Source organism: Oryx dammah, unplaced genomic scaffold, assembly GCF_014754425.2.
Source record: "Oryx dammah isolate SB20612 unplaced genomic scaffold, SCBI_Odam_1.1 HiC_scaffold_17, whole genome shotgun sequence".
Lineage (NCBI taxonomy): Eukaryota > Metazoa > Chordata > Mammalia > Artiodactyla > Bovidae > Oryx > Oryx dammah.
The window spans coordinates 78,821,854-78,847,707 of record NW_024070201.1 but is presented as its reverse complement, the minus strand read 5'-3'; the positions used below and the strand labels follow the sequence as shown (position 1 = coordinate 78,847,707).

Below are 25,854 nucleotides of genomic sequence, written 5' to 3'. Positions count from 1 at the left end.
TAAGAAGGATGACCCTTGACGAAGTGGGGAAGCTGGAAAACACGGAAGAAGAAAATATAGGAAAGCAATCGCTGTGGCTTGAGTTAGGCAAAGATTTTTAAATATGGTGGCAAGAGGACCATTCATAAAAGTACAAATTAATAAGTTGAACTTTGAAGGAAACCACAAAATTATTTTGAGCTAAAGGTCAGTAAGAAGCAGCAAACACAGAAGCTCCTGCTTTTCTGCCTAAGGGCAGGATTTAAGTTCTACTTTTTCTAAGTCAGACTCTGATCAGCCCAGAGGGCACCAGAGGAATCTGCAGGTAAACTTTACTCCATTAGTTTCCCTTTCAACACACATATATTTACCTTCCCATAGGATGCTCACCTCAGAAGCCTAAGCTTTTGTTCATCCAGTCATTTGTCTACAGATGTATTATTCTTGCTGAAGATGCTACAGAAATTGGAATTTTAATTACTTTTGGTCCAGTTTTCTCCTGAGTAAAGTGCGGTGCATGCTGTAATAAACTACTTAAAAAAAGAAAAAAAAAAAGAGCTTCAGCTGAAAATCTAAGGGGGGCAGAAGTAATGTTTTGCCTTCCCTACAACTTCATCAAAGTTTAAAAACTGGGCTGAGGGGAGATGGACCCACAGCTCTGAAACATAAAACTCATATGAATCTGGGGTCAGCAGACATGGCCCACGGTCTGGGACCTGTTTTCTGTCAATAAAATCTTATCAGAATGTGGCCACACTCATTTGTTTATGTGTCACCGGTAACTGTCGATTTTATAAAGCTGTGGACCCTAACATGTCACCACCTTACAGCTTAAAATTCCCAGTGCTTTCTCTTTGCAGTATTGATACCCTTTAGCCAAAGAGCACTCCGCAATGGCAGAGTTGAACAGTTGCAACAGAAACCTGGTAACACAAAAGTCTAAAATACTTAATCTATAGTCTTTAGGAAATAGTTTGTTGACCCTTCGTATAAAGCACGGAATGTCCAACGGACACCCAGAGCTATTGACCCGATCAGCACTAGAGTGACTGAGGACGGAGGCTGTCAAACACACCATCCTTGTCATGGTCCCCCACTTCCGCCCAGCCCAGAGTGCCTCTCTCCTAGAATCCAGACCCCCTCCGAGTTACCCCAGGGTGTCCGACAACCAGTATCATTTCCGTGGAAACGTTAGGGAAGCATCGATGTGAACAGTGATCACCCTGGCGCATACCAGCTTCCCTTCTCTTCATCTCTGTCTCCAGCTGTGTCCCTCCTCTTGTCCTGGTAACCTTGGCTGAGCATCTACATTATTCCAGGGAAGACACAGCCTGGGCCTTCAAGGAGCCCACCTTCCAGCAGAGCAGAGACATAGACATGGATACCACTGAGCAATGTGCTGAGTCATGCAACAGCTACGGAAAGAGAAAGTGCGGCTGGAGCCTCACAGAGTGACAGAGAGAACCTCTGATGGCTTGTACACAGCGCTGTGTTTTAAGTGGGTGACCAACAAGGGCCTACTGTGCAGCCCAGGGAACTCTGCTCAGTGTGATGTGTCAGCCTGGATGGGAGGGGAATTGGGGAAATAGATGCATGTAGGCATGTGGCTGAGTCCCTCCACTCTTCACCTAAAATTGTCGTGGTGTTGCTAATCAGCTATATCCCCATACCAATTTTTTTTAATTTAATAAAAAAGTATGGCTTTTACTGAAGGCAGGAGGAGAAGGGGAGGACAGAGGATGAGATGGTTGGATGGCATCACCGACGTGATGGACGTGAGTCTGAGTGAACTCCGGGAGTTGGTGATGGACAGGGAGGCCTGGCGTGCTGCGATTCACGGGGTCGCAGAGTCGGACACGACCGAGTGGGTGCACTGAACTGATGGCTTTTGTATTCAAATAGTTCAGTTTGCATCGCCGCTCGGCCAGTTTCCAGCTGCCCCTCGGGTGAGTCGCTTGGCTTTTCTGAACTTCAGTTCTCTCCTCTGTGCAGTAGAAACGACAGCGGCCTCCAGAGTGGTGGGTTTCGAGGGGGTGAGACGAGTCGCTTTGTGCAGAGCGCCCAGTTCAGCGTCAGCGCTCGCTGCTCTCGGCAGGGTGCTCACGGCAGTCGGTAACCGCTGCCGTGGTGACAGTCGGCGATGTGCCCGGGAGGGCGGCGGCGGAGGGGAGAGGAGGGGACTTGGCGCACACACAGAGAGGTTTCCACAAAGAACGCGGTCTGGGACCTGGGTCCTGGAGTGAGACCAGCAGGCAGCCGTGTGGAAAGGGAGGTGAGGGTACAGGTAGGATAAAAGGAATACACTGGAACCCTTCTTGCATGAGGCAGATTTGTCGACGATGGGAAATGCACAACAGGGCGATTTTCTGATGCACCTGAGTCGACTCCAGCAGTTGTGACCATCAGAATGAGAGGGGGGTCTGCGCTCAGACGTGGACAAGGCGACCCTTTCAGGTGCCCTTAGGACGAAGGCAGAAGGACGAACTTGACCCCTGGGGGGTTTAGTTTTCCTCTCCTTCCTTCTCGTCCAGGTCTCTCTTATGGTGACTTTGAAAAGGGTCGCTGATCTAAACCGAGACCCTCATGGTTGAGCCCCAACTTTCCCTTCAGCTTCCTTCCCCCCCCCAGCCCTCGCACCCTGCTTCTGTGCTCCACACTCGACGTGTTTAAAAACCAGGCTTCCTATCTCCTACGTTATCCTTGGTAGCTCAGCCGGTAAAGAATCCGCCCACAATGCAGGAGACCCCGGTTCGATTCCCTGCTTGGGAAGATCCCCTGGAGAAGGGATAGGCTCCCCACTCCATTATTCTTGGGCTTCCCTGGTGGCTCAGCTGGTAAAGAATCCGCCTGCAATGTGGGAGACCTGGGTTCAGTCCCTGGGTTGGGCAGATCCCCTGGAGAAGGGAAAGGCTCCCCACTCCACTGTTCTGGCCTGGAGAGTCCCATGGGCTGCACAGTCCACGGGGTCGCAGAGAGTTCGACACGGCTGAGCGACTTCCCCTTCACTTCCCTTCACGTTCCACGCAGCGTCTGCAGGCACGGATGCTCCGCGTCTCCTGTGTGTTCCTTCTCCTCCTGGTGCTTTGCGGTCTCTCTCTCTTTCTGGGGCTCACTAGCCTTATCACCATCTTCCCGCCCCAAGCCCTCTGAGCTGGTCTTCAGAGACATTCTCTGCGCTCCCTCCCCACTGTCACTTTTAATTCAGGTTTTCCATCATCTGGATTTTTCTGCTTGTTTCTGGTCTTGCCCCCATAGACCCATCTGCGCCTAGTGGTTTGATTGCTTATTTTAAAAATGCAGACCCTAACATGTCACTTTACAGCTGAAAACTTTTCCAATGCTTTCTCTTTGCAGGGTTGCTATTCTTTAGCCAAAGACCACCAGAACGACACCTGGAGTAACCAAAGCTGGGTTTATTGGCTTGTTGCAACAGGCACCTCAAAATGGATGTGTTGGGCGGTGGTGGCTTGAAGCCATAGACCTTGGCCTTGGATTGGTTAGTTTGGGGAAGGATTCGATCAGGGGTTGTGTTCTGGAATCAGAGTCTGTTAGAAAGCAGGGCCGGTTCTGTGACTGATGTCTTGGTCATTTTTATCTGGAAGGAGCCACCCTTGGCTAGCCACATGGAAGTGCTCATCACACACCGACTTCTGTCAGAGTTGGCTGTGGTCAGCAGTGCAGAGAAAGCTCAGCTCCCCGTCCTCACAGAGTCTTATTGTTAGGGATGGAGGAAGAAAGCAGCCCTGGTGTCCAGGGATGTCCAGAATCGACACGATGATCCCCCAGCACCGTGATACTCTTACAGGTCGGTCTGAGGCTCACAGCTAGTGACCCTGCACGTTTCAACAATCGCACAGAGATGAAACCACAGGCAGAGTTATCCTGAGCCCGTGATACACGCCGCAGAGCGAGGTCACTGCGTGGATTTTTCTAATCACACACAGAAGTAAGATTGCTGTGCCATCGACAAAATAACCAGTTCTGGACTTGCCTCACTTTCTTTCCTTCTAAAATATATTTATTTATTTATTTGGCTGCACCTTCTCGCTCACATAGACAGACTTTATTTTTTCCTTAAAACTCTCTTGAAGTTTGGCATTGCAGACACATTTTTCCCTGAGAAGCTAAACAATTACCTTTTTCTCTGGTGGCGTGTGAGGCCTCCCGCCTTCGCTGTGGCGCGAGGACTCCTTAGTTGCGGTGGGTGGGAGCTAGCGCCCTGACCAGACAGGGAGCCCGGGCCCCCTGCGCCGGGAGCTGGGTGGCTTTGCCCCGGACCACCAGGGAAGCCCCAGCTCGCCCCTACCTTGTGAGAGCATCCAGACCAGAGCAAACCTCTGATTCCTTCACCCTCCCCCGAACCCCCCAGCCAAAGCCTGCGTGCTATGCCAGGCTCTCTCCAGCAGTGTCTTGAGGACAGGACGCTCCTTCCTCCTCGGCACCGGCAGGTAACGCTCCCTTTGACGTCGGTGCTTTCCCCGAAGGTCTCCTGGCGGCCGGCTCGGGTCAGTATTCGGGTCTCGGGGGACATAACCAGCTGAGAGAGGCCTTGATGGCTTCCCTCTCAGTAATCCCGCATCACAGCTTCAAGCTTCTATATACATTTCATCACTCCCTTGATCATATTATCACTCTTTAGAGGCCGTCTTTTAACATTTCACCTTTGCCTTTGGCTGTGCTGGACGTTGGTGCATGAGGGCGCTCTCTGCTGACAGTGCGGGCTTCTCACTGTGCTTGCTTCTCTGCTGCAGACTGCAGGCTCAGAGTCAGGCTCAGGAGTTGTGCCCCTGGGCTTATTGACCCTGGGCCTGTGGGATCGTCCCAGACTGGGTAGGGAACCTGTGTTCCCTGAACTGGTGGGCAGATGCGTAACCACTGGACCCACCAGGGAAGCCCCTCAGTCGTATCACTCTGTGCTGCCTGCCTCGTCCCACCAGAGCACCGGGTCTAAGGGAGCAGGGAAGCCTCTAACATTTGCACAAAGAGCCAGACGTACCTTACTGGGAGCAGAGGAGCATCTTTTTAACCAGTTTGTCTCCGGCAGCTCCCACCTCTGATTGCTGTCTGAGTCTGTTTTCTAAAACAAAGGGCAGATACCAGCACTACTCATCTTCACAAACGTTTCCTAGAGTCCTTCTTCAAGGCATCATCCACTTGCTCCTCTTGCCGAACCTCCCACTGGGGCTCTTGGAGAACCCCAAGCTGCAGGCATGGAGAACATTCTGGAACACGCCACATGCCTTCTGGCGGCCAGACCTTGACCAGGGCTGCTGCTTCTATCCGAGATGTTCTTGCCTATACCCTACCCTGCCCGCCCCCCTTCCCTCCGCCCCCGGCTTATATTTTCTCCTGAGGGCAAAATCCTGGTCATTTTTCAAAGCTTGGCTCGCAAAGAGCCTCTTTGAAGCGGCTCTGCACGCTCCCCTCCTCGCGGCCCCTCCAGGCCTCGGTTAGACTCTGGAAGGACTGAGTCTGCAGCCCACTTTCTGTTGTCGTTTCTCAGGAGGACGTGTGTGTTTCCGGGGCAGCGGACCGTCAATGCTTCATGCCTCTGTTTCTCCAGCTGTAACACCGGAACCTCAGCACCTACCTCACCGGGTTCTTGGGAGGTGCCTGCCACTCTGGGTGTGCAAGAGTGAACACATGCAGAGCGACCGCCCAGAGGCTCCCTAAGATGAGGCCGGTCTGATGGAGCAGCTGGGGAGCCCAGTGCAGAGTGCCGGGACCAAACCCGTTCTCCTAGTGCGCAGCTGGGGCAGCGGGTGCGCCTCTGGCTCCCTTGGGCAGTGCATCTTTTGTTTGCTTTTTACTCACTTCTTCTTGGCTGCCCTGGGTCGCCACTGCCGCGTGAGGGTCTCTCCCTAGTTGCCGGCAAGCAGGAGCTACTCTCCATTGCGGTGCAGGCTTCTCATCGCGGTGGGCGGCTCCTCCAGTCGTGGGGCACCAGCTCTAGGGTGCCAGGCCCTCAGGAGGTGTGGGGCATACACTCACTTGATCTGCGGCGTGCGGGATCTCTCTGGACCAGGCATTGGTCCACCCGTGTCCCTGGCATTGCAAGGCAAAGCTATTCTTCACCCCTGGACCACCAGGGAAGTCCTCCTGCACGGTGTTTAATGATGAGATGAAGCTAAATGAAGTGTGAGTTCCCTCCCGTGTGAGGAGGAGGGTGCTGCTCCGTGGCAGGATGACTCCAGGTCTAAATGCGAGCTTTAACGCGTCCTGGGGGTGTCTTGGATCTTCCCTCTAGCTCAAGTGGTAAAGCGTCTGCCTGCAATGCAGGAGACCTGGGTTCGATCCCTGGGTCAGGAAGATCCTCTGGAGGAGAGCATGGCTACCCACTCCAGTATCCTTGCCTGGAGAATCCCATGGACAGAGGAGCCTGGTGGGCTACAGTCCATGCGGTCAGAGCCAGACACGACTGAGTGACTAACACTGTTCCTGGAGGGTGCCTTGGTTTGCATGCTTCCTTGGCTCTTTACCACGCATCTCCAGAACGTGTCTGATGCTTGTAGAAACTGTCTTTTGGATGCAATGGACAGCCTGGTCTCAGCTCTCCAGGGAAGTGGGTGATTTCCTGGAGGCTCTGCATGAAACCACATCGGCCTCTAGTGGCCAAAGGCCCACAGTGCAACAAGCTGGGTGACATCTAGGCTCTGGCCGAACGACCCCTAGGAAGCCGCCTTGACTTATCCCTGAGACACTTGCAGAGCTCTCTTCTCAGCAAGAAGTCTGCCATTAGTCCAAGCTGTTGGAGGCGTTAAGTATACTCGATGTTCGCATGTCACTGACGAATACTTTCAGATATTCAAATGTGTCTGCGCTGTATAAAATCCTGTGAAGTGAGTTGTTATTGCCATTTCAGCTCAGGAGAAACTGACTTGCTCCCAAGTTTGGGAACTTAGTACAGTTTGTTGCAGAGACTGTGTAAAGTCTGTCACTGGCTGTGTGCAAGGAGAGTGAATCACAGGGAGGGAGAATGGATAGTTCAGGCTAGAGCCATCTTGATGCCTAGGGGTCCCACGACAGCCAGGGGTAGTGGGGTGAGCTTTGGAGCCAGAACTCTCCAAACCTCTCATATACCAGAGGAGGGAACTTGGACAAGTTACCATCCATTGGTGTTTGCCCTGGTAGTGAAAGTATTTCAGGGGAGTTGCTGTTCAGTCGCTAAGTCCTGTTCAACTCTTTGTGACCCCACGGACTGCAGCACACCAGGCTCCTCTGTCCCGCTGTCTCCCAGAGTTTGCTCAAATTCGTGTCCATTGAGTCAGTGATGCTGTCGAACCATCTCATCCTCTGCTGCCCCCTTCTCCTTCTGCCTTCGGTCTTTCCCAGCATCAGGGGCTTCAGAAGGCTGAGTCAATGGCGTAAAGCAGCTAGAGGCGTCTAACGTGAGTCAGTGCAGCACCTCCTCTCATATGACTTTGAACATGTGGATAAAAATGCAGAATCTCATAGGCGTGTTTTAATATTTTCCACCGTGGGTTTTCCTCAACTTGGTTTCTGCCTAAGGTTTCTTCTGTTGCATGTAAAGCTGGATAAAAGAAAATCTCTGTCAGCTGCAGGCAAGCTGGTAAATGCAGGCGAAATCTATCTTTTTGAGGCTGCCTGGCCGGCCTTGGGAGCTGTGCCCAGTGGCCTGGCATCACAGAGCTTTACCCAGCATGCTCGAGTGAGCCTGGCCCTGGCCGGAGGGATTACGTTTCATCCCGTGTTGAAATCACTTGAAATTCCCCCTGTTCATCCAGATACAGAAATAAAAGCAGCAACTCGTGGTCTTGCTGAGCCAAAATCTTTATTGTTAGCCATTATCGAATCCCTTATTCTTTCATTTTGGCATCCATCTGCCAAAAATAGACTGTTGTCAAAATAGGGTATTTTAAGAGCCTCATGCGTGCAGATTGTCATACCTCACACCCCACGTGTATTTCATCAAAAGACCAAATTATGCTTTTATCGTTTTTATCTGTAGACCTTAGAGTTCAATAGAAGCTTCTGAATGAAATAATGACTTTCCTTTTTATCATCTTCACTTTTTAAAACCTATTTGTCTGGCTGCGCCAGGGGTTCAGTGCGGCACACGGGGTCCTCGGTCTCCACCGCGGCATGCAGACTCTTTGGTTGCGGCATGTGGGATCTAATTCCAGGACCCGGGGTCAAAGCCAGGCCCCCTGCATTTGGAGCTTGGACTCTCAGCCACGGGACCATCAGGGAAGCCCCTCGTTTTCACTTTTTACATGTACTGCCATCTGAGTGGGTCACTCTTGGGTGTGAGGCTTGAAGCTGAGGCAGGAGGTCAAAGCATCCTTTTATAAATGCCCTGGCTCCAACACTCATACAGACACAGAGATGCATCAGCTGGAGTGACATCCATCTTTCTTTTTCCCCCTTTTTTCTCTTCACCAATCCCTTTCTCATCCGCCTGCTTCCTGCGTTTCTATTTTACCCAAGAGAAAGAGAAGGCGCCCAGCTACATCATGAGCTGAGGGTTCACAGACAGAAATCCTTCTAAACGACTTTTCAGCTGTTCATCGGTCCTGTCCCTCTTTGACTAGCAGTCACGATGAGTCACCCATCGGGCCTGAATCCACAGCCACCTGAAACAACTGTGACTCCCAGGCTGCGACCTCACACTTTCCATTTGTATTAAAACTCTCACTTCCCTCAAACCTGACTGTCTTAATGTCAGTTTTCTTCCAGTGGACTTTCAGTTTGTGCTAATTTTCAAGTCTTTTTCCAAATTACCTTCAGAAATCAATGCATGAAGAATTTGCCAACTCTCTCCCATGCAGTTCCTGGACAGGTTCAGGAGTCTGTCCCCACAGAGAGGCCTTCTCTGGCAGGAGTGTTTATTTCTTTACTTCTGCTGTGCCAGGTCTTCACTGCTGCATGCGGGCTCTTCGTTGCGGGCAGAAGGCTTCTCTGGCTGTGGAACGCAGGCTTAGGTGTCTGGCAGCACGTGGGATCCTAATTCCCTGACCAGGGATCGAACCCATGTCCCCTGCATTGGAAAGTAGATTCTTTACCACCCAACCATCAAGGGAGTCCCAGTTCTCTTTACAAAACACGAGTTAGGGGCTGTGAGCTAAAATTTTGCCTTTTCAGGCCTTATTAAGCCTGGTGCTCTGTGACAACCTAGAGCAGTGGGCTGGGGTGCCAGGTGGGGGGGAGGTTCAAGGAGGGGTCGTCTGCACACCTATGGCTGATTCATGTTGACATATGGCAGAAACCAACTCAACATTGTAGAGCAATTACCCTCCAATTAAAAATAAATTTAAAAGAGGCCTTATTATATGTAGCATTATATATATGTACTGGAGAAGGCAATGGCACCCCACTCCAGTACCCTTGCCTGGAAAATCTCATGGACGGAGGAGCCTGGTGGGCTGCAGTCCATGGGGCCGCTAAGAGTCGGACACGACTGAGCGACTTCACTTTCACTTTTCACTTTCCTGCATTGGAGAAGGAAATGGCAGCCCACTCCAGTGTTCTTGCCTGGAGAATCCCAGGGACGGGGGAGCCTGGTGGGCTGCCGTCTCTGGGGTCGCACAGAGTTGGACATGGCTGAAGCGACTTAGTGGCAGCAGCGGCAGCATATATATGCAGGAAATATTGTCAGCCCCTTACTTAGTCTGCTTCATCCATTTCAGAAAAGCATGAGGCGGTGTCTGCACACTCAGGTCCACGCGTTTATGTCTTTGTTATCATGGACAAGTGCCCATTTCCCCTTTATCCTCTTCTAAGAAGTCTGTCCGTTTCCTGCAGGAGAAAGCGACACACAGCTCCTCGCACGCTGCCGGGGAATGCCCTCAGAAGACACTCTGCTTTTGTGACCTGATCTTTCTACCTCCTCCCATCCAGTAGTTAGTACTTAACACCTTTCCTGGACCTGCTGCCACTTCAAATGTGCATCTAGTAGATAAAAATTCCTCCAGGTGCGACTCAGCAGAGCTGAAGCCAGGCTCCACTGGCATCTGAAACTCCTGCAGATGTCTGCCCCGCCACGTCCGCTCCTGGGCGTCCGGTGGCTAAGACGCCACGCTCCCAATGCAGGGGCCCAGGCTCGCTCCCTGGTCGGGGAACGAGATTCCACAGGCCCCACCTAAAGACCCCGCATGCCACCATGAAGACCAGAGGTCCTGGGCACCGCAAGGGACCCGAAGCCGCCAGAAAAATAAATACGTTTTTAAAATTGCACGGGGACTTCCCTGGCAGTCCAGCCATTAAAACTTCGCCTTCCAGCACAGGGAGTGTGGGTTCCGTCCCTGGCTGGGGAGCTAAGTAAGAGCCCGCATGCCTCCTGGCCAAAAACCCAAAACTTAAAACAGAAGCAATATTGTAACAATTTCAATTAAGGCTTTAAAAACACTCCCCCCCACACACACACAAAATCTTTTTAAAAAAATTGTACCGATTGAGGGACTTAAAGGTGTAATCAGTACTTCTCACTAAGAAATATCAGTCAGAACATTCTTCATTAAACCAAAAGAGCCTAATGTACTGTACAGATAAATCTAAGCATTTCATATCAGTAAGCAAGTGTTTTATCAAAATACTGCTCTTAAGCAGAAGAAACCATTGAAACAAGGAAAAGCTTGAATGAAATGCACCTCTATGCATTCACTGCAAAGTGATACATACCATAACCAGCGTTACAGACACAGCAATAAACTTCTGTGCCTCATCGCCTCATTTTCTTCTGGTAAGGACGTTCCTCCCTGGTTCTTCTCGCGGTTCCTCTGCTCCTCACCCTGCCTCTGAGACACACTGGACCCCGGTCTCCTCCGGAAGCGCTTTCTGCCACCCGGCCGGCCTTCAGCTGCGTGCCCCTTACACGCAGCTCAGACTCCAGTGCAGTCCGGGCCTGCGGCCCATTCCGGCGCGCGCCCCGCCTTCCCTGCGCGCCAGAGCCTGGCCCACTGTGCGCCCTGAGGTCACAGGGCGCCGGGCACAGAGCCACAGGCAGCCAGCCCCTTGGACTCGCGGTCTTTTAAGAAGAAAAGAAGGTGGTCCTTAAAAGAAGAAAAGAAGGCCCAAGTAAGTAAGCCAAATTGATCTGAGCCCCACCCCTGAGCGTGCATCCATTGGCGTTGTGAAGTGAGGACACCCGGGAACTTCTGATGCCCCGCCCGCTCGCTCACAAGCCCGGCTTAAGTGGGCTTTCCTGCCACACCCGCGTTCACGAGTCGGTGCTTTTCAGAGTTCCTCTCAAGAACATTACCCGCAGAGCCGTGCCCTTTGCTGAGATGTAGGAAGGCCATGCTGCGTGGCCTCAGAAGCTCTGCATTCCCACGGGAACACAGTGGGCCTCACGCCCTCCACGTGACTAAGGCCAGAGGGTGGCTGGTGGAGGATTTCGACTTTTTCACCCGAGCAGCGTCCTACCCGCCGTTCAGGGAGGTCTGGGCTATGGGGCTCGTGTCACTCACTGCAGTGCTGATTGCAGCGGACTGAGGCAGCCTGGGGGACGCTGTGCCCAAGGCCACACTCAAAGGCATCAGCGGGTATTTGAAAGCGCACCGCGGGCCTGCACCCCGCCAGCTTCCAGACGCCTGGCGGACCAATCTGAGGGTCTCCGCTCTCTCTTCCTTGCCAAGTACCGGCGGCAAGTGCTGGCACTGCCTCTAACGCCCTCGGGACACGGTTGGGGGCTGCCTCCCCAGCCCCGGGGACAGAGTACACGGACGCCCTTCCCAACAGGCGAAGAGGAGCCGTGACACAGGCCCGTACCCAGGCCTCTAAAGTGAAGGGTGCACAGCCTTTGGGACGCGGGACGTCTGGGTCCAAACTCAGGGTGCTGTCTGCTAGGCGGGTAACCCTGAACAAGCTGTGCCCACTTCTGCGAGCCTGTCTTCTCATCTGCCAAACGGAGATCCCACCGCCTCCCTCAGCGGGCCGTGGGAGATCATGATTCGCATAAAGTCCCTGGCAGGGCGCTTCAGTACAGCAGATACTCAACACGTGCTAATCACGATCTTTATTATCCGAGTTTGAACTGGCAAGAGTCCATGATTTTTAATTCACCATTTCAGTCTTCTCAGAAGAGTCATCCACGACTGGAGTTAAAAAATACATTTATCCTGTGAGGCTGTTACATGCCTGCAGAGGTTGTTGAGTGGGGAGGAAAGATGGGGACTGAGGTGGGGGATGCTGCCTCTGCCGCGTTCCTTTATGGCACACGCGCGCGCACACACACACACGCGCCCCGGAATAAACCTGTGTGCCCACCATTCGTTTATGGCACACGCACGCGTACACGCACACACGCACCCCAGAATAAACCTGTGTGCCCACCATTCGTTTATGGCACACGCACGCACACACGCACCCCAGAATAAACCTGTGTGCCCACCATTCGTTTATGGCACACGCACGCACACACGCACCCCAGAATAAACCTGTGTGCCCACCATTCGTTTATGGCACACGCGCGCGCACATGCACACACGCACCCCGGAATAAACCTGTGTGCCCATCTGTCCGTGTCTCTAACCCTGTGAAAATGGCTGTGGTTTTAAAGGATTTCAAAGCTAAGACTGGGTAACTGAGGCCTCAGAGAACAGCATCTATTTCATCAGGAGAGAAAGCAAGTGAGAGGGGGGGTAGCCACTACAGTTTCCTGTCCTTGGTGGTACAATGGCTCCCACGGGCGGGGACCCCACTTTGTCGAGAGATGGTCCGCAGGTCATGCACAGACCTCACGGTCCACCGAGAAAGCTCTTGCAGCACCTTTAGGCCCCACAGCTTCTTCTCAGAGACCAGCATCCCCACTGAGAAGGGGCGGCCCACCGGCCTCCCTGGGGGGTACCCTCTGCTCCAGCAGCGCCATCAACTCTTCCAGCTGGTACACGAAGGCCGCCACCTGGAGGAGGACGGCGTGTATCGCCTGGTGGAAGTCTTCTTCAGCCGGGGTGAAGTGTGCCCGCTGGTCTTCCAACAGCCGGGCCAACATCCCGTGGAAGGCGCGGTAGGCCTGGAGGTTCTCCTGGAGCCGCTCCGCCTCAGTCAGCTCGCTCCATCTGCTGGAGCTGGCCGTCGGCACACCTTCCAGAGAGTCCAGGCTCACGTTCCCGTTCAGACCCTGATGCTTCATCTGGCCAAGGATACAGAGAAACGTCACCCCTCCTGCAGTCACTCCACCGTTCTCAGGTCACCTCAGGTCCCACACACATGCTACTCACTTCCCTGGTCAAGTGTCCAGATTGTAAAGGAAACAGTCTACAAGAGGAATTCTTCCTTTGGGATCTGTGACTGGCGTTAGGAAGACCCTGTTCTCCCAGAATTTATACACAGCGCTTGGAATACTTGTTCACTTTTCTTGGGAGAATCCGTAGCTTTCGCTAGGTGTCAAAGGCTGAAAGCCACTGCCTGGCCTAGAATAGCTTTTCCTCCCTACTTGACACTCCCTGCTCCCACCTAGAATATTACCATCATACTGGAGTTTAAGTATTTTAAATATACCTAAAGATACTGAGCATATCTAAGCAGCTCTAAAATACAGCCTTGACAGAACTGTTCTAATAGCCCTCTCCACTGTTCACTCTATGGTGAGGACAGTCATTTATTAGAGAAGTCAATAGCTATATATAAATATATATCTATATATATAATTTGTATTTTAAAGTCTGATTTCTGAATGTTGGGGCTTTAGGAAGATAAACCCACCCTCCAAGAACTTATAATTCAGAGCGCTCCACCGGAGCCTGCCGTTCCCCCAGCAGGCCCTAGGTGGAGACTCATGGGAATCTTCCTCTACAGAAAATGTACCCCACGGTTAGCTCCTTAAGAATCGGACACTTCCCCAGTTCCCCAGGGTTTCTTCCAGGAGACTTTTTTTTTATAGGTGACCTTTCTATTTAGACACACAAACACTTCTGATCGTATAGGGTCCTAATACTATAATAGGAAAAATTGGTTGGTTTATACTGCTCTTCACCCAGCTCTATACACCTCACTCAAGACTTTTGTTTACATAGTTTAAAAAGTCAGAACAACGTATATATGAAGAACCCAAACTTGGGAGGGCTCATGGTTCACCTACTCTGGAAGAATTCAGACAGGTATTCAAATTAGCAACAGCCTCCAACACATGCAGACAAACCTACCTAGAACCCCATGTATACTTTCTTATTTAAAGAGCATGTTTCCTAAATAGCATATAGAAAAAAACGTCTTAAAGGACTTTTCTTTAGGGAAAGGGCCATGTCAAACGACAGGTGCCCAGGGTATAAAGCGACCGCTTGATTAGGGCTTTTGTAACTGGTAACAGGGTGGAAATATGACGACGGGCGGGGTCAGAAGAGATGAAGCGAAAATAGACAGCAGCAAGGTCGGCAACTTACGTAGGAGTCCACCAGGGCAGTCAGGTCTGAACGGATCTTCCGTGCCAGCCAGATGGAGCGGCTACAGAGGTCCCGGCGGCGAGGGGCGAGCAGCGAACGCTCCGCCAACGCCATCCCAACTCAACGGCCGGGCCCAGCAGACAAGGGAGCTGGGTCTGTCTGTCTACACTGGTCCCAATCAGAAATGTGCCTCGCGGGCCAAACGCACTGGGCCTCTCTCTCCTAGCGGGACTGTGCACCCCCACCCCCGGCCTGGCTCAGAGGCAGCAGCAAATTCCTGGCTGTGGATTTTTGCGCCTGTGGAATCAAAGGCCCCTCTCAATCAGCTTTTGTCCTGCAGCGTCTGCCTCCATCCCTCTCCTCCTCAGTGCCTCGTGTACTTGTTTTCATGGCATTGTTTTGCTTTTGCACTTAGCAACAAGGTCGCTGTCACACTCTCAGGACGCCCCTGCCTAATGTGACCTATTTCATACACATGTACAATCAGGCCATTTTATTAGCACCCGCCCTGTGCCCCCCAGGTCCTTCTCTCTCTTTGGCCTGGTATACAATAATATTGCTACTATTACTGATACAGCTGCCATTCATTAAGCATCTACCCTGGGCGAGACATGGTTTAAAGCCTTTATTTGATCTTTAGAATAATTCTACAAGATAAAGTTTTCTTCATTTTACATATGAAATGCAGGCTTAAAGAAGTTACTTCATGTGCACAAAATCCAGTACCTGGGCTCAAAATTTAAATATAGGCCTTTGATTCTACAGCTGTTTCTCTCACTGACTTTCCAATTTCATTCTTTGGCTGGTTCTTATTTTGTTCAAGACACAAAGTTTACATGAAAGAGATCCTGTAAACATACAGCACTTTTCCCTACTCTTATCCTTTGGTTCTGTGTTTAAAAATTGAATTTGCACTTGATTACAAGTCAGCTAAGGGAGCATCACCATCATCTCTCGTGCCCGCCCTTGTAGCTTCCAGGATGAGGCAGGGACTGTTCAGGCCTGTTCTCTTCCAAAGGACAGGGAACACCCAACCCTGACTTGGTAACATTTCTGAGGCAGTCTCACTTAAGTGACAACACACTTTTCTTCTTTTTCCTCATCCCAGTCATACCACATTGCTTCTTAACAAAATGAAAATTCTTAACAACATTCCTAACAGAATGAGCGGGACTGTGAAGCGAAAGCAGAGTTTAAGTGCTTAAAGCGTCGCTCTATCACATGTAACCGTAGGTTCCAGGGTGAGGCCAACTGGGTTAACAGTCACATGTTTCATCCCCAAATGAATCACAGACACTACCTGTGAATTGAAACAAATGCCTTCTCAGGGGAAAAGTCCCACAAACAACCATCGAGGGACATAGAGGGAAAGAAATGGCCCGGGGAGCTGCCCCAGCAGGCCTTTAAGGAAGGCAGCAGAGCCTATCTTTTTTTTTTTTAACACTGTACTGTTACAGACACTGAGTTTCGTGAAGGAGCACTGATATTAAATACTATCAGGGTTTTGTCACCATCAGAGTGAAGTTAACCCCATAGCTTCCTTTACTATATTAAATGGCCACCTTTTCCAGATAGTTGAAACATGGAAAGGATTTCCAATTTTGCCGTATGATCAGAATGGGATCTCAGTATTAGAAATCAAGAACTAAACAGAGTCAAAAGCTAACTACCTGATTCGCAGCAAGTGCAAACAACGGTTTCTGCCACATAAACTTGTTCTAAGGGCACTTGGTTTTCTCATTGAGCATATCACTTACTTCACCCCAGCGTAACTATAACTCAGTACAACCAAGGAAGACCAGTAGCTTCCATGAAGACAATTTTTATTTTTCTTCTTTACATTTTATTTTGGATATGCCTTAGCTAGATTAAGAGAAAACAAGGGTTTGAAAAGCAGAGTATCCCTTTTATTATAGTTTCTTTTTACATAAGCTCTTCGACCTAGATTCAGGTCTCTCTCCCGTCAGAGGAGAAGGGTCCTGCACATTACAACAGGCAAAAAAGGCTTTTAGGAAATAAAATATTTTAAATTGATTCATTACAATTTTTCAATTTTCTTGAGTACATTGGAAGGTGGGAAAAAGGCAGGAGGGAAAGATGGTGCTTCAAACAGCCTGACCGTAATAACCTTAGTGAGGTTTAGTACACTCTATATTTTTTCTCCAAACAGGTTCTAAGGAGGTTCAAGTGCTCTATGTGGATGCTTTTCCATACATTAATGTATCTATTTTTCACTCCCAGTCATCCTGGCCAGTGTTGATCTAAATTCTCTGAAACATATTAAGTCTCAATTATGCAAAATAACCCCGGGCAACCACAAACAAGGGGGAAAGCACACCTTGGAGAAACAACACCTGTTTCAAGTACGTTTCCAGAATTCAGAACCGCTGATTAAAGATGAAGAGTATGCTGTGGGAAGAAGGTATTAAAAATGTACCAGAATTTGATTAAGAGTAGGAAACGGAGAATTTTAAGACTGAGTTCCTTAGAAAGATGGTGACGTAAACATCTGAGGAGCAGAAAGTTAAAGGAAGAGAAACTGGTGACAGCTCACTCGAAGCCACTCTCTCCTTTGCTGGCATCCCTTTCTCAAAAGGAAGCAAACTAAGCCCATGAAAAATACCTGAAAATTCACCGCAGCCTGCTACAATAACTCACTGAAGCAAATTACAGGCAAATGGCAGCTGTGAAGAGTGAGAAGGGGAGTTTCAAATCATGAGAACCGATGAGCTGCTCTGGGTGGGGAGGAGTGTGATAAAGGGAAGAAAACATTCTCCCTCTGTCTCCAAGTTCTCTTTTAAAAATGCAGTTTGCCTTTGTGTAGGTGGCTAAAACATTCGATGACTAAGCGCTGCAAATGTAGTTCACGGAGACCAAGGATAAGGTCAATGTGACGATGGCAAGAAGTGGCGGCTACAGACGCCGGCTAGTGAACCAACGGACTTACGCGGGAAAGGGACTTTGCTGTAGACCCGTCCGATTAATCTTATAGTAGTTTCACATCTACTCAACACACCAAAATCAACTCCAAGTCCTCACTGCGGCCAGAAAAGCACATTCCATAGTCCTCCCATCCTTACTCCACTCTCTGCCCGGCCCTGGAGGCGATGGGAAAGCCTCCCCACGGAACACAGACAGCAGCGTCTAAGACGCTCACCGCAGACGCTTCCCTCCCTACCCACTGGCATTCCAACACGCACACCAGTGGGTGTAGAGCAATCTTCTTTCAGAGATGACATTTTGTTACCCTTCTTTTTAGGGGGGAAAAAATCAGAGAGAAAACTGATAAACTTTGTAGTTTTAGTGTTTGTGAAAACAAGCTGTTCCTTATTCTGTTCTCAGCAAAGCTTCATTCTTTCCAACAGCTGTTATAACACCTCTAAAAAACAATGAACAGGGCAAGCCTTTAATTTCAGTTTCTGAGGTATGTAGGATAGAAACTGCCCTTCCGGTTCTCTAAAAATGAGCCAAAATAGGTTTTTAGTCTTCTGGACGTTATGAAGTTGTACAAAACTGTCTCTCTCCCATGGACAGTAGTAAGTGATCCACCCCATGAAAGTCCCTATCTCAAGGGCAATGGTAATTCCTGGAATTTCAGGTGGAAGCCAAAGCATCGTACAGACTATTAACTATGCTGAAGACTTCCTTCTTCTGAAGTGTTCTTACACGGGAAACAGAACAGAACAATTTCCTTTGACTTAAAACCATGTAACTCGGATGATTCCTTTTCTGACGGCAGTGCCCTTCACCAAATGGGAGCTGAGATGAACCCATGATGAAACAAAGCAAAGACAGAGGGGCCACAGCTGGGCTGACAGGGGGGTGTGTACAGAGAAACGATGGGGACAAAGAAGAACTCTCAAGAGAAAACCTTTCATCTGTAGTTCAGACCCTGAATAATCTCCTTCATCCCCTCACAATTCCTGAACCTCGATGCTCTGCAAGCTCAAAGAGTGCTAGTCCCCCCCCACCGTCCTTCCCTGAAGAGGCTTCCAGAAAAAGCACTGTAGTGATTCTGTTGGTGCTGAGGACCAGCTTTTTGCAAAGGCCACTGGAGCGCTATGGTTTCAGAGGCTGGCTGTGCTTCCTCAACCCTCTATCTTGCCTTCTACAAGTACCTCTTATGCAAAGGACCCCACGGCAGAATAACGTAATCTTGCCCAGCCCCACAAAATATAGCAACAAAGACAAAAAAAAAAAAAAAAAATCAGACTTTCCATTAATAAATAAGGAATCTCAGGTTCCACAACACAAAAACACACATGTTCAAAGTGCAAATTTCTGTCATTAGTCTGGGACTTCTCACCGATAGAGCCCTGTCTACGGTCGGAGACCATGGGGCGGGCGGCCCCTCCTTGCCAGGAGCCTGCTTGCGAGCGAGTGAGCACCATTGAGAACCTTATGGAGGGGCTGGGGGGCGCGGCGAGGAAGACGGAGAAGGCCAAGAGGAGGGAGGTGGTCCCCATGCAGCCTGCCTTCCTTCCTTCACCTGGAGAGAGTGGAGGGAGAGGGGGTGAGAGATGAGCGCTGTTTTAACAGCTCACCCTGCTCAGGGGCCCTAAAGTGCCAAGTCAAGCTGCCAGCCTCCGGAGATTAGAAGTATATGATACTTGGAAGATACATGTGCTGCAAGGGTAGAAGCCAGGACCACGGGGCAGCGGGAGAGGAGGAGGAGGGGTCGAGGGGATATCGATATATCATTTAAGAGTTAAAAGCTGATCCAGAGCACGCTGAAGCTAGAGGGTGAAAGGGGGGTCTGCTGATGAGCAGGAAGTCTGCCTGGTTGGAAGTGAGTTTAGAAAGAACCCTTCCTTTAAGAGCTGCTGCAGCGGCTTCTCTGTCAAGCTTCCTGGGAAAGGCAACGTCAATTTTATAAAGGGGGTGACAGAGGAAGAGGGGCTGTGTGTGTGTGTGTGTGTGTGTGTGTGTGTGTGCTGTGACCCAATGGAAAGAGCAGGCCCTTCAGTTATTTCACTAGATTTTAAATGCTTTAAATTTTTTTTTGTCCTTTTTGTCTTTTAAATACAAAGTCTGAGCCGTCCCAGCGCCCGGTCCGCCCCTGGCTATGGCCCTGCCGAGTCCGAGTCTTCGATCAGGACCTCTGCGGTAGCACCGAGGATGTCCGAGTTCATGACCAGCCCATCCGCGCCCGTGCCACCCCCGCCGCCCACGAAGAGCTTGCCGTCGGTCACCAGGCTCACCCGCTCGGGCCCGCCACAGAAGGACTTGGACACGCCCTCAGCTTCCAGCAGCAGGCACTCTCCGGGGGCGGGGTTGCTCAGGGGCTCAGGAAGCAGCGGCAGGCCCTGGCCGCCGGCAGGCGGGCTGAGGGCCTCGGGGCTTGTGCCCAGGATGTCTGTGCTGGTGATGAGCGCGCCGGCGTTGGCGGCCAGGGCCTCGGCAATCAGCACCTCGGGGTGGCTCTTCGCTTTGTGCGCCACCACGCTGTCCTTCTTCTCAAACTTTTTGCCACAGATGTTGCAAGAGAACTGGTAGAAGGAGTCTGCGTCGTGTTTCTTCATGTGCCAGTTAAGGGACGCCTTCTGCCGACAAGTAAATCCACAGATCTCGCATCTGAGAAAGGAAACGGCTCATCAGAGAGAGAGAAGCGCCCTCTCATCCAGGGTCAGGGTCGCACGAACAAACGACTCAGTCATCCAGGCAGGTCCCTAGGCATCACCCCTCAGTCCACGCCCGCTCTCCCACGGGGAAAAGCCACGCGCCACGAGAGGGGCTTCCTCCGGCGGGGCGTGCCCCTGGAGCGAGTACTCACTGGAGCGGCTTCTCGCCGGTGTGGATCATCCGGTGCACCGCCAGGTTGTGGGAGCTCTTGAAGGCTCGGGCACAATATTCACAGATGTAATCTCTCTGGTCTGAGAAAAACAGTGTGATTAGTTACTGTTCCATTTGGAATCCCTCTTAAGTATTTTTTCCTAGCTTACAAAAAGCAAGCAGACAATCAGGCAGGTGAATTCAGAGTAAAAGCAATGTAGAGTATCAGCACCCTGGACAAACGAAACTTAAAAATAGACAGCAGGAGGGGATTCCCCGGCAGTCCAGTGAGTGAGTTTCTTGGCCAAGGGCAGTTCCTGGTGAGGCAACTGAAATCCCACACAGACTACACAGCACACTCAAAAAAGAAAAGTATCATTTTCGTCTTTCTGTTTTTCAGTCTAGCCATTCATTAACATAAGAATGTGTTTACAGTAACAAAAATACAAAACACAGCTAGAGAGAAATATGAGAATGTGAATCCTAATCTCAGTTTTACCAGTAAGTCAGATGCAGGATTAACTGCTTAGCAAGTAAACAATTATATTTCTCACAGCTTTTATTCTTAAAACAGCTTTTTCACAGATTGTGAAAACTGAATGGTTACATACAAAGAAGCTGGCGTTCGACAACAGCATTAAAAAAAGAATTTGACATTACGTAAAGAAAACTGATCCATACTCAAAGTGGTACTCATATCTTCTGTTTCAGGTTTAAAAAAAAAAAGTTACCCAAGATAAATAATTTAAACTTCTCTCAAAAAATCCTACGGGGCAGAGGAGCACTGGACTTATTTTTTATCAGCTGGTTGGGGAGAAAGTGGACCAACAGGTGCCCAGTGTCTACTTGCTGAACAAATGGCCGCTACGCTCTTTGTACGCTGCTCACTTAAAATGACCAGAAGCAGTCGCAGTGAAAACACAAGAGGCAAACAACATCCAATGTAATCCTACCCTCCATCCGAAACAGTTCTAAAAGCGAGTGTGGGAGAAGAGCCACATCTCTCCCACCTGAACGCACGGAGGCGGCACCTGGGGCTCCAGGGGACCAGAGGCGGACTCAGCAGGTCGAGGCGGGGCCTGGGGTGCGCCACCTCTAGCAGGGGCTCAGGACGCCAGGCCTGTCCGTCTGCATTCCTCATGAACAGTAGGGTCTGGAATGCACACTCCCAACCCAGGGACAGAGCTTACCATCTCTCAGGTCTGGGCCACATTCCCAGCTCCACAGGAGCATGACGAACCCATGTGGAGCGTTTCACATACTTAACGAAATTATATTTTCAAAGGAAGCCAATTCACACTCATTTGGAAAAGTAAAACTCTCCAACACTGACATCATAAAATGGTATTAACTACATACAAATATTTGGAAAGGATTTCATTTCTAAAACAGTGTTTGTCACAGTCGGCTTATGAAATCTAGCTAATGTAGTCTAAAATGGCTGTCAGAAATTATTTTCTATGAATGAAACAGTTTAACAGGGAGAAGGAGCAGAGGAAGGGCAGCTCCTTTAGAGAAACAGTGGGGACAGCGTCCTCACTGAAGAGATGCAGCGGGAGGCAAGGGCTGCAGCGGAGCCATGGAAACCTCAGGTCACACCCCAGCGCTGGGCCCACCATGCGCCCGGCTCTGCGCAGTGCCCAGCACCGCACACGGCGCCCCATTTCCTCCTTATAACAACGCAGCGTTGCTGGAATCATCCCTAAGCTTACCCAGCCCAATCTGTTCCTATGAGCTGCACTGCACCCAAACTGTCAAGTGGCTGAAAATGAACGCTGTCTGAACTCCTTTGACAACATGCGTCACGAAGGCATTCAATTCCTCTTTTCCAGTCAACAGCTCCTGTAGGAGGCTGCACGTGTGCGCAGTTGCTCAGCAGCGTCCAACTCCTCACGGCCGCACAGACTGTAGTCTGCCAGGCTCCTCTGTCCGGAAGGTGTTCCAGGCAAGAACACTGGAATGGGTCGCCAACGCCTCCTCCCGGGGATCTTCCTGACCCAGAAACTGAGCCCGTGGCTCCTGTGGCTCCTGCGCTGGCAGGTGGATTCTTGACCCCCGAGCCACTTGGGAAGCCCCACAGGAGGTCACATGTGGAGTCAATAGCTAGCCTTTGTGATTCCAATAGCAGCAAAAGTCTTGGGAGACTTTCAGTAGGCAATATGAACTATAAGCAAGCCTACTTACCATTACGGCTTTCTCTACATACTCCTCATTTTCAGTCCAGGCAGGTACTCCAAGTACCTATCTAACTGAAGCAGAATTGGAAACCACCCCCCAAATTATCACCATCATTTTTTGCTAAAAACTAGCGATGTAACCACTGGCAAGCTCCCTAATGCTGCCCAGCCTCTCATTTATTGGCTGTAAAACAACGAGCACTATCAACAAGCCTGGTGATGGTGGATGGCTGGGTTAGAAAAATACTGTCACCAATCCACACGCTTAACAGGCATTTAGCTCCTTCGTAAGCCTTCTTAAGAAAGTACCTGTATGATGTTTGGCATGTCGGAGAAGTTGCTTCTGGAGCCTGAAGAGTCGTCCACAGGAGGGATGGGGACATACATATTTCTTCTTCAGCAAATGCTGGTATTTAATGTGGTGCTGAAACAGTAAAACAAAGTGAAGAGAGAGAAAAATTACGGCTTCCAGAAAGCTTAGCTCATTCCTTTGCAAAGTCAAAAGTGTTGAAGGAAAACCAAGTCCTCTGTCCGTGCACAGGGAGCACCGCCATAGAGTGCTTCAGCGCCTGGCTCTGTCGCTCGCTCGCGACCGCGGAAGACACACTCCAACACCGCGAGCTCCAGTCCCGACGTGTGCAAGGAGGTGACGACAACTGCGTCGGTGTTGTGGGAACAGAGGTCGGGCACTGCACAGCGCCCAGTGCAGCGCATGGCACGTGGCCAGAGAGTCACGGCCATCATCAGAGCAGAACCAGAAGCAGGGAGCAAGGCCTTGGTCGTATGTTATACTTGCTGCTAAAGACCAAACACTTCTTTAGCTTTAGTAATTAATATTTCCTGTCTTCTGCCAGACCTAAATACAAGCTGTATCCTTATTCATTAAAAAAACTCACTTAAAAACCTCAAACTAAAAATTTATTCAAAATAGTAATCAAGAAATAGTACGTTTTAGTTGTCAGCCTTATTCTTTAATAATAGACACTAAAAACAAAACCTGTTTAACTGTGTCTTGGTGTGTTATCACACAATCATCTATTGTATCAGGCGCAGTTACACCATGAGAAACACTGGAATACCCCAAGGTTCCAAGGAAACATTTACGTTCAGGTTCTTAATCACTTAAAACAACAACAAAAGCCCAACTGAAATCATTTGATGTTTAATAAATGATTGTTGTTGACACTGCACAGTAATGATGAAGCCTGCACCAGTTCACAAACTAGAAAGTCTCAGTGAGCATGGGAACTAGTAAGGGGAAGCGCCCTGCGAGTCCACCTCCTCTGGAACAGCCCCACTGACCTGCAGGTAGCGCGGGTGAGCAAGGACGGTCCCGCAGCCTTCCATCTCACAGCGGACGTACTGGATGGGGGGCTTCTTTCTAGTAACAGCACAGAAGGGAAAAGTGAGCAACAGCAGGGAGGCAGTATGCACACTGGCCTCTCACTCCGACTGCACTACAGGGGATAGCTATTCTATAGTACGAAGAATTAAAATCTCTTTTACTAGCTTATAGCTTGCACAGAATTTACGTTACAAGTAATCAGAAACTACCAAATGTTTAGTTTTTTAAAAAGAGCACAAAATAAACCAGTAACTCCACCAAAGGCAAAGAAGTGTCAAATTTTTTAGAAACTTTAAGATCCTGCAATGGAAGTTAAAGCATAGTAGCTCTGCATCAAGGACACCAATGAAGCTGCTTCCATGAAATTCTTAACTAGTCATTCCCACAGGATAATCCTAAGGGCTTAACGTATGAGTGAAGGGCCCAGTGCCAGCAAGGCGGCACAACCCTACAGAACTATAAATTACTCACCTCCTTTTGGGTAATCGTGGGCTTTTGTCATCTTTTCGCCTTCTTCCTCTCCTGTAATTAAAGAACAGCTTAACTGTCCACAGAGTCCAGACTGAAGCTTATACAGTAAAGATTAACTGAGGACATACACTCAAGATCGAACAACTGGTGGCAAAAACAACAGATAACCCACAACACATAAAGCCAAAGACAAATCCCGCAAAACCAAAGACTTCACTCTGAAGCAACTTTACCTATAAATAAGACCGCACCACAAGTTAACTGAAAAAGTAGAAGAAATTAGTCTATTGTCTAAAAGCCCTAAGAATACAAAGGATACTCTCCTTGTAACAGAGACAAAAGCCTACACACTTAAGAAACAGCTCTCTCTGCAACAGGAACTAACTGCTGGGCACAAGCTTTTACCTGATCAAAGGCATTGCATCGTGTGCCTTATCTGCCATACTTTTGTTTGCTCTCTTTACTCCCCTCTCTGCGTCCCTACAGCCACTGACCTACTATACTCAATGGAACATCTTTAAGTACTGCTGTGAATAAAACTTTTCAAGCTTTTGAGAGAAATCTTGCCAATCACACTGTCAGCTGCTTGAGACAGCAATATGTGCAGGTCAACACTCCTACCCTTTATTCCACTGGTGACCTGAAAATGTGCTAAGCCTCCATTTTCAGGAGTAACTGCCTACTCACTTCCTAGGAGGCTCCTCATCTTCCCTGATTTCATTCTCTTCTTCTTTCACCTCTACCTCGACTTCCACTTTTATTTCCTTCTTCTCTTTCTCTTCTTTCACCTTCCCTGATTTTCTCCGTGGCTTTGGGGTTTCCCTGAAAATATAAACACATTTCAACACTGGCATCGAGCAAAGGACTCTTTCAAGAACATCTGTGATAGAAGGGTAAAGCCTAGAATTATCGCTGATTTATTATAAAATTATGCTCCTTGGGATACGAAACGTGGTATCCAGACACTATTCGTCATAATGATAGTAACCATACATCTATTTAAAGCCAGTGGAAAAAAAATAAAGCCAGTGAGATGAGCCCCACCCCCAATCTAACAAAGGCTTAGAATCAAATCTCACTATAGATGTAAAGAAAAACAAAAGTAAAAAAATTCTAAGTATTCGGCAACTCATGACATCTTAAAACAGGCAGATGTCATAATAATTAGAATACGAGCAAGACAAAGTTCTACAGATGGAAGAGCCCACTATAGTAGGGAGTAATAGGATGATGCTAGGTTTGTAAAACAAGCGCAAAATCACTCCTTTAATAAGTCCATATCCATTAGTCTGACAACAAGGTGAAATAAAAGCAAAAATGATTTCCTAACATTTTTCACCAACAAACCCGAGACATGCCTTTCTAAGTGGGGTTTGTAGGTCTCATCTCTTGGATCATCTTTGAACGGTATTTCTTCTTCACTGATCAACATCTCTTCTTCCTCCTCCTCTTCCTCATCACTGCTAAAAAGAAGCCAACAGAGATTAGAAATCCTAGCTGTCATAAATCATACCTGACTGATTTTATTCAGCAATTTACTTAGATGCAGCCAAAGATTCACAGTATTATCTAGGATTTCCATTCTAATGATCTAGCTGGACTGCAACCTAGCTCCTTTCCCCAAAGAGTAATAACTGGAACTAAAAAGACAAAAATCCTGGACATATTCTCATTTCATTAAATAAAGGCAAGGCAAAGATGGCTCAGTGCCACTAAGAGTTTAAAAACAACTGACTCAATTATTTCAGGTAGAAAACCTCTGAGTCATGGG

At 49.3% G+C, this 25,854-nt stretch overlaps 2 protein-coding genes and 1 long non-coding RNA gene across 5 annotated transcripts in view; all 3 read right to left on the bottom strand.

The window, feature by feature from the left end:
* Positions 1 to 7,752: 7,752 nt before the first annotated feature.
* On the bottom strand, positions 7,753 to 9,964 carry LOC120877108. Of its 2 annotated transcripts, XR_005724263.1 has the most exons (3): positions 9,853 to 9,964; positions 8,722 to 8,977; positions 7,753 to 8,259 (listed from the first exon to the last, which is right to left on the bottom strand). It is a non-coding gene; the product is annotated as an uncharacterized LOC120877108 (long non-coding RNA). The 2 variants fall into 2 exon arrangements; XR_005724262.1 differs by lacking the exon at positions 9,853 to 9,964 and having other exon boundaries at positions 8,722 to 9,128.
* A 1,596-nt stretch (positions 9,965 to 11,560) lies between these two features.
* On the bottom strand, positions 11,561 to 14,525 carry CNTF (ciliary neurotrophic factor). The gene is given in 3 exon segments (XM_040259436.1): positions 11,561 to 12,730; positions 12,732 to 13,069; positions 14,319 to 14,525. Coding segments are annotated over 3 exon segments (597 nt in total). The 5' UTR covers positions 14,433 to 14,525; the 3' UTR covers positions 11,561 to 12,585.
* A 405-nt stretch (positions 14,526 to 14,930) lies between these two features.
* The window catches only part of ZFP91 (ZFP91 zinc finger protein, atypical E3 ubiquitin ligase), a 32,856-nt gene continuing 21,932 nt past the window's right edge, over positions 14,931 to 25,854 (bottom strand). Inside the window, exons 4-10 of one of the 2 annotated variants that reach the window (XM_040259433.1) lie at positions 25,442 to 25,546; positions 24,771 to 24,905; positions 24,084 to 24,134; positions 23,570 to 23,648; positions 22,577 to 22,691; positions 20,092 to 20,191; positions 14,931 to 19,892 (exon numbers count right to left, since the gene is read on the bottom strand). In XM_040259433.1, coding sequence (XP_040115367.1) covers positions 19,382 to 19,892; positions 20,092 to 20,191; positions 22,577 to 22,691; positions 23,570 to 23,648; positions 24,084 to 24,134; positions 24,771 to 24,905; positions 25,442 to 25,546 — 1,096 coding nt within the window. In that variant the 3' untranslated portion in view covers positions 14,931 to 19,381. The remainder of the gene's footprint in view (positions 19,893 to 20,091; positions 20,192 to 22,576; positions 22,692 to 23,569; positions 23,649 to 24,083; positions 24,135 to 24,770; positions 24,906 to 25,441; positions 25,547 to 25,854) is intronic. The other variant, XM_040259434.1, reaches the window with a different exon arrangement.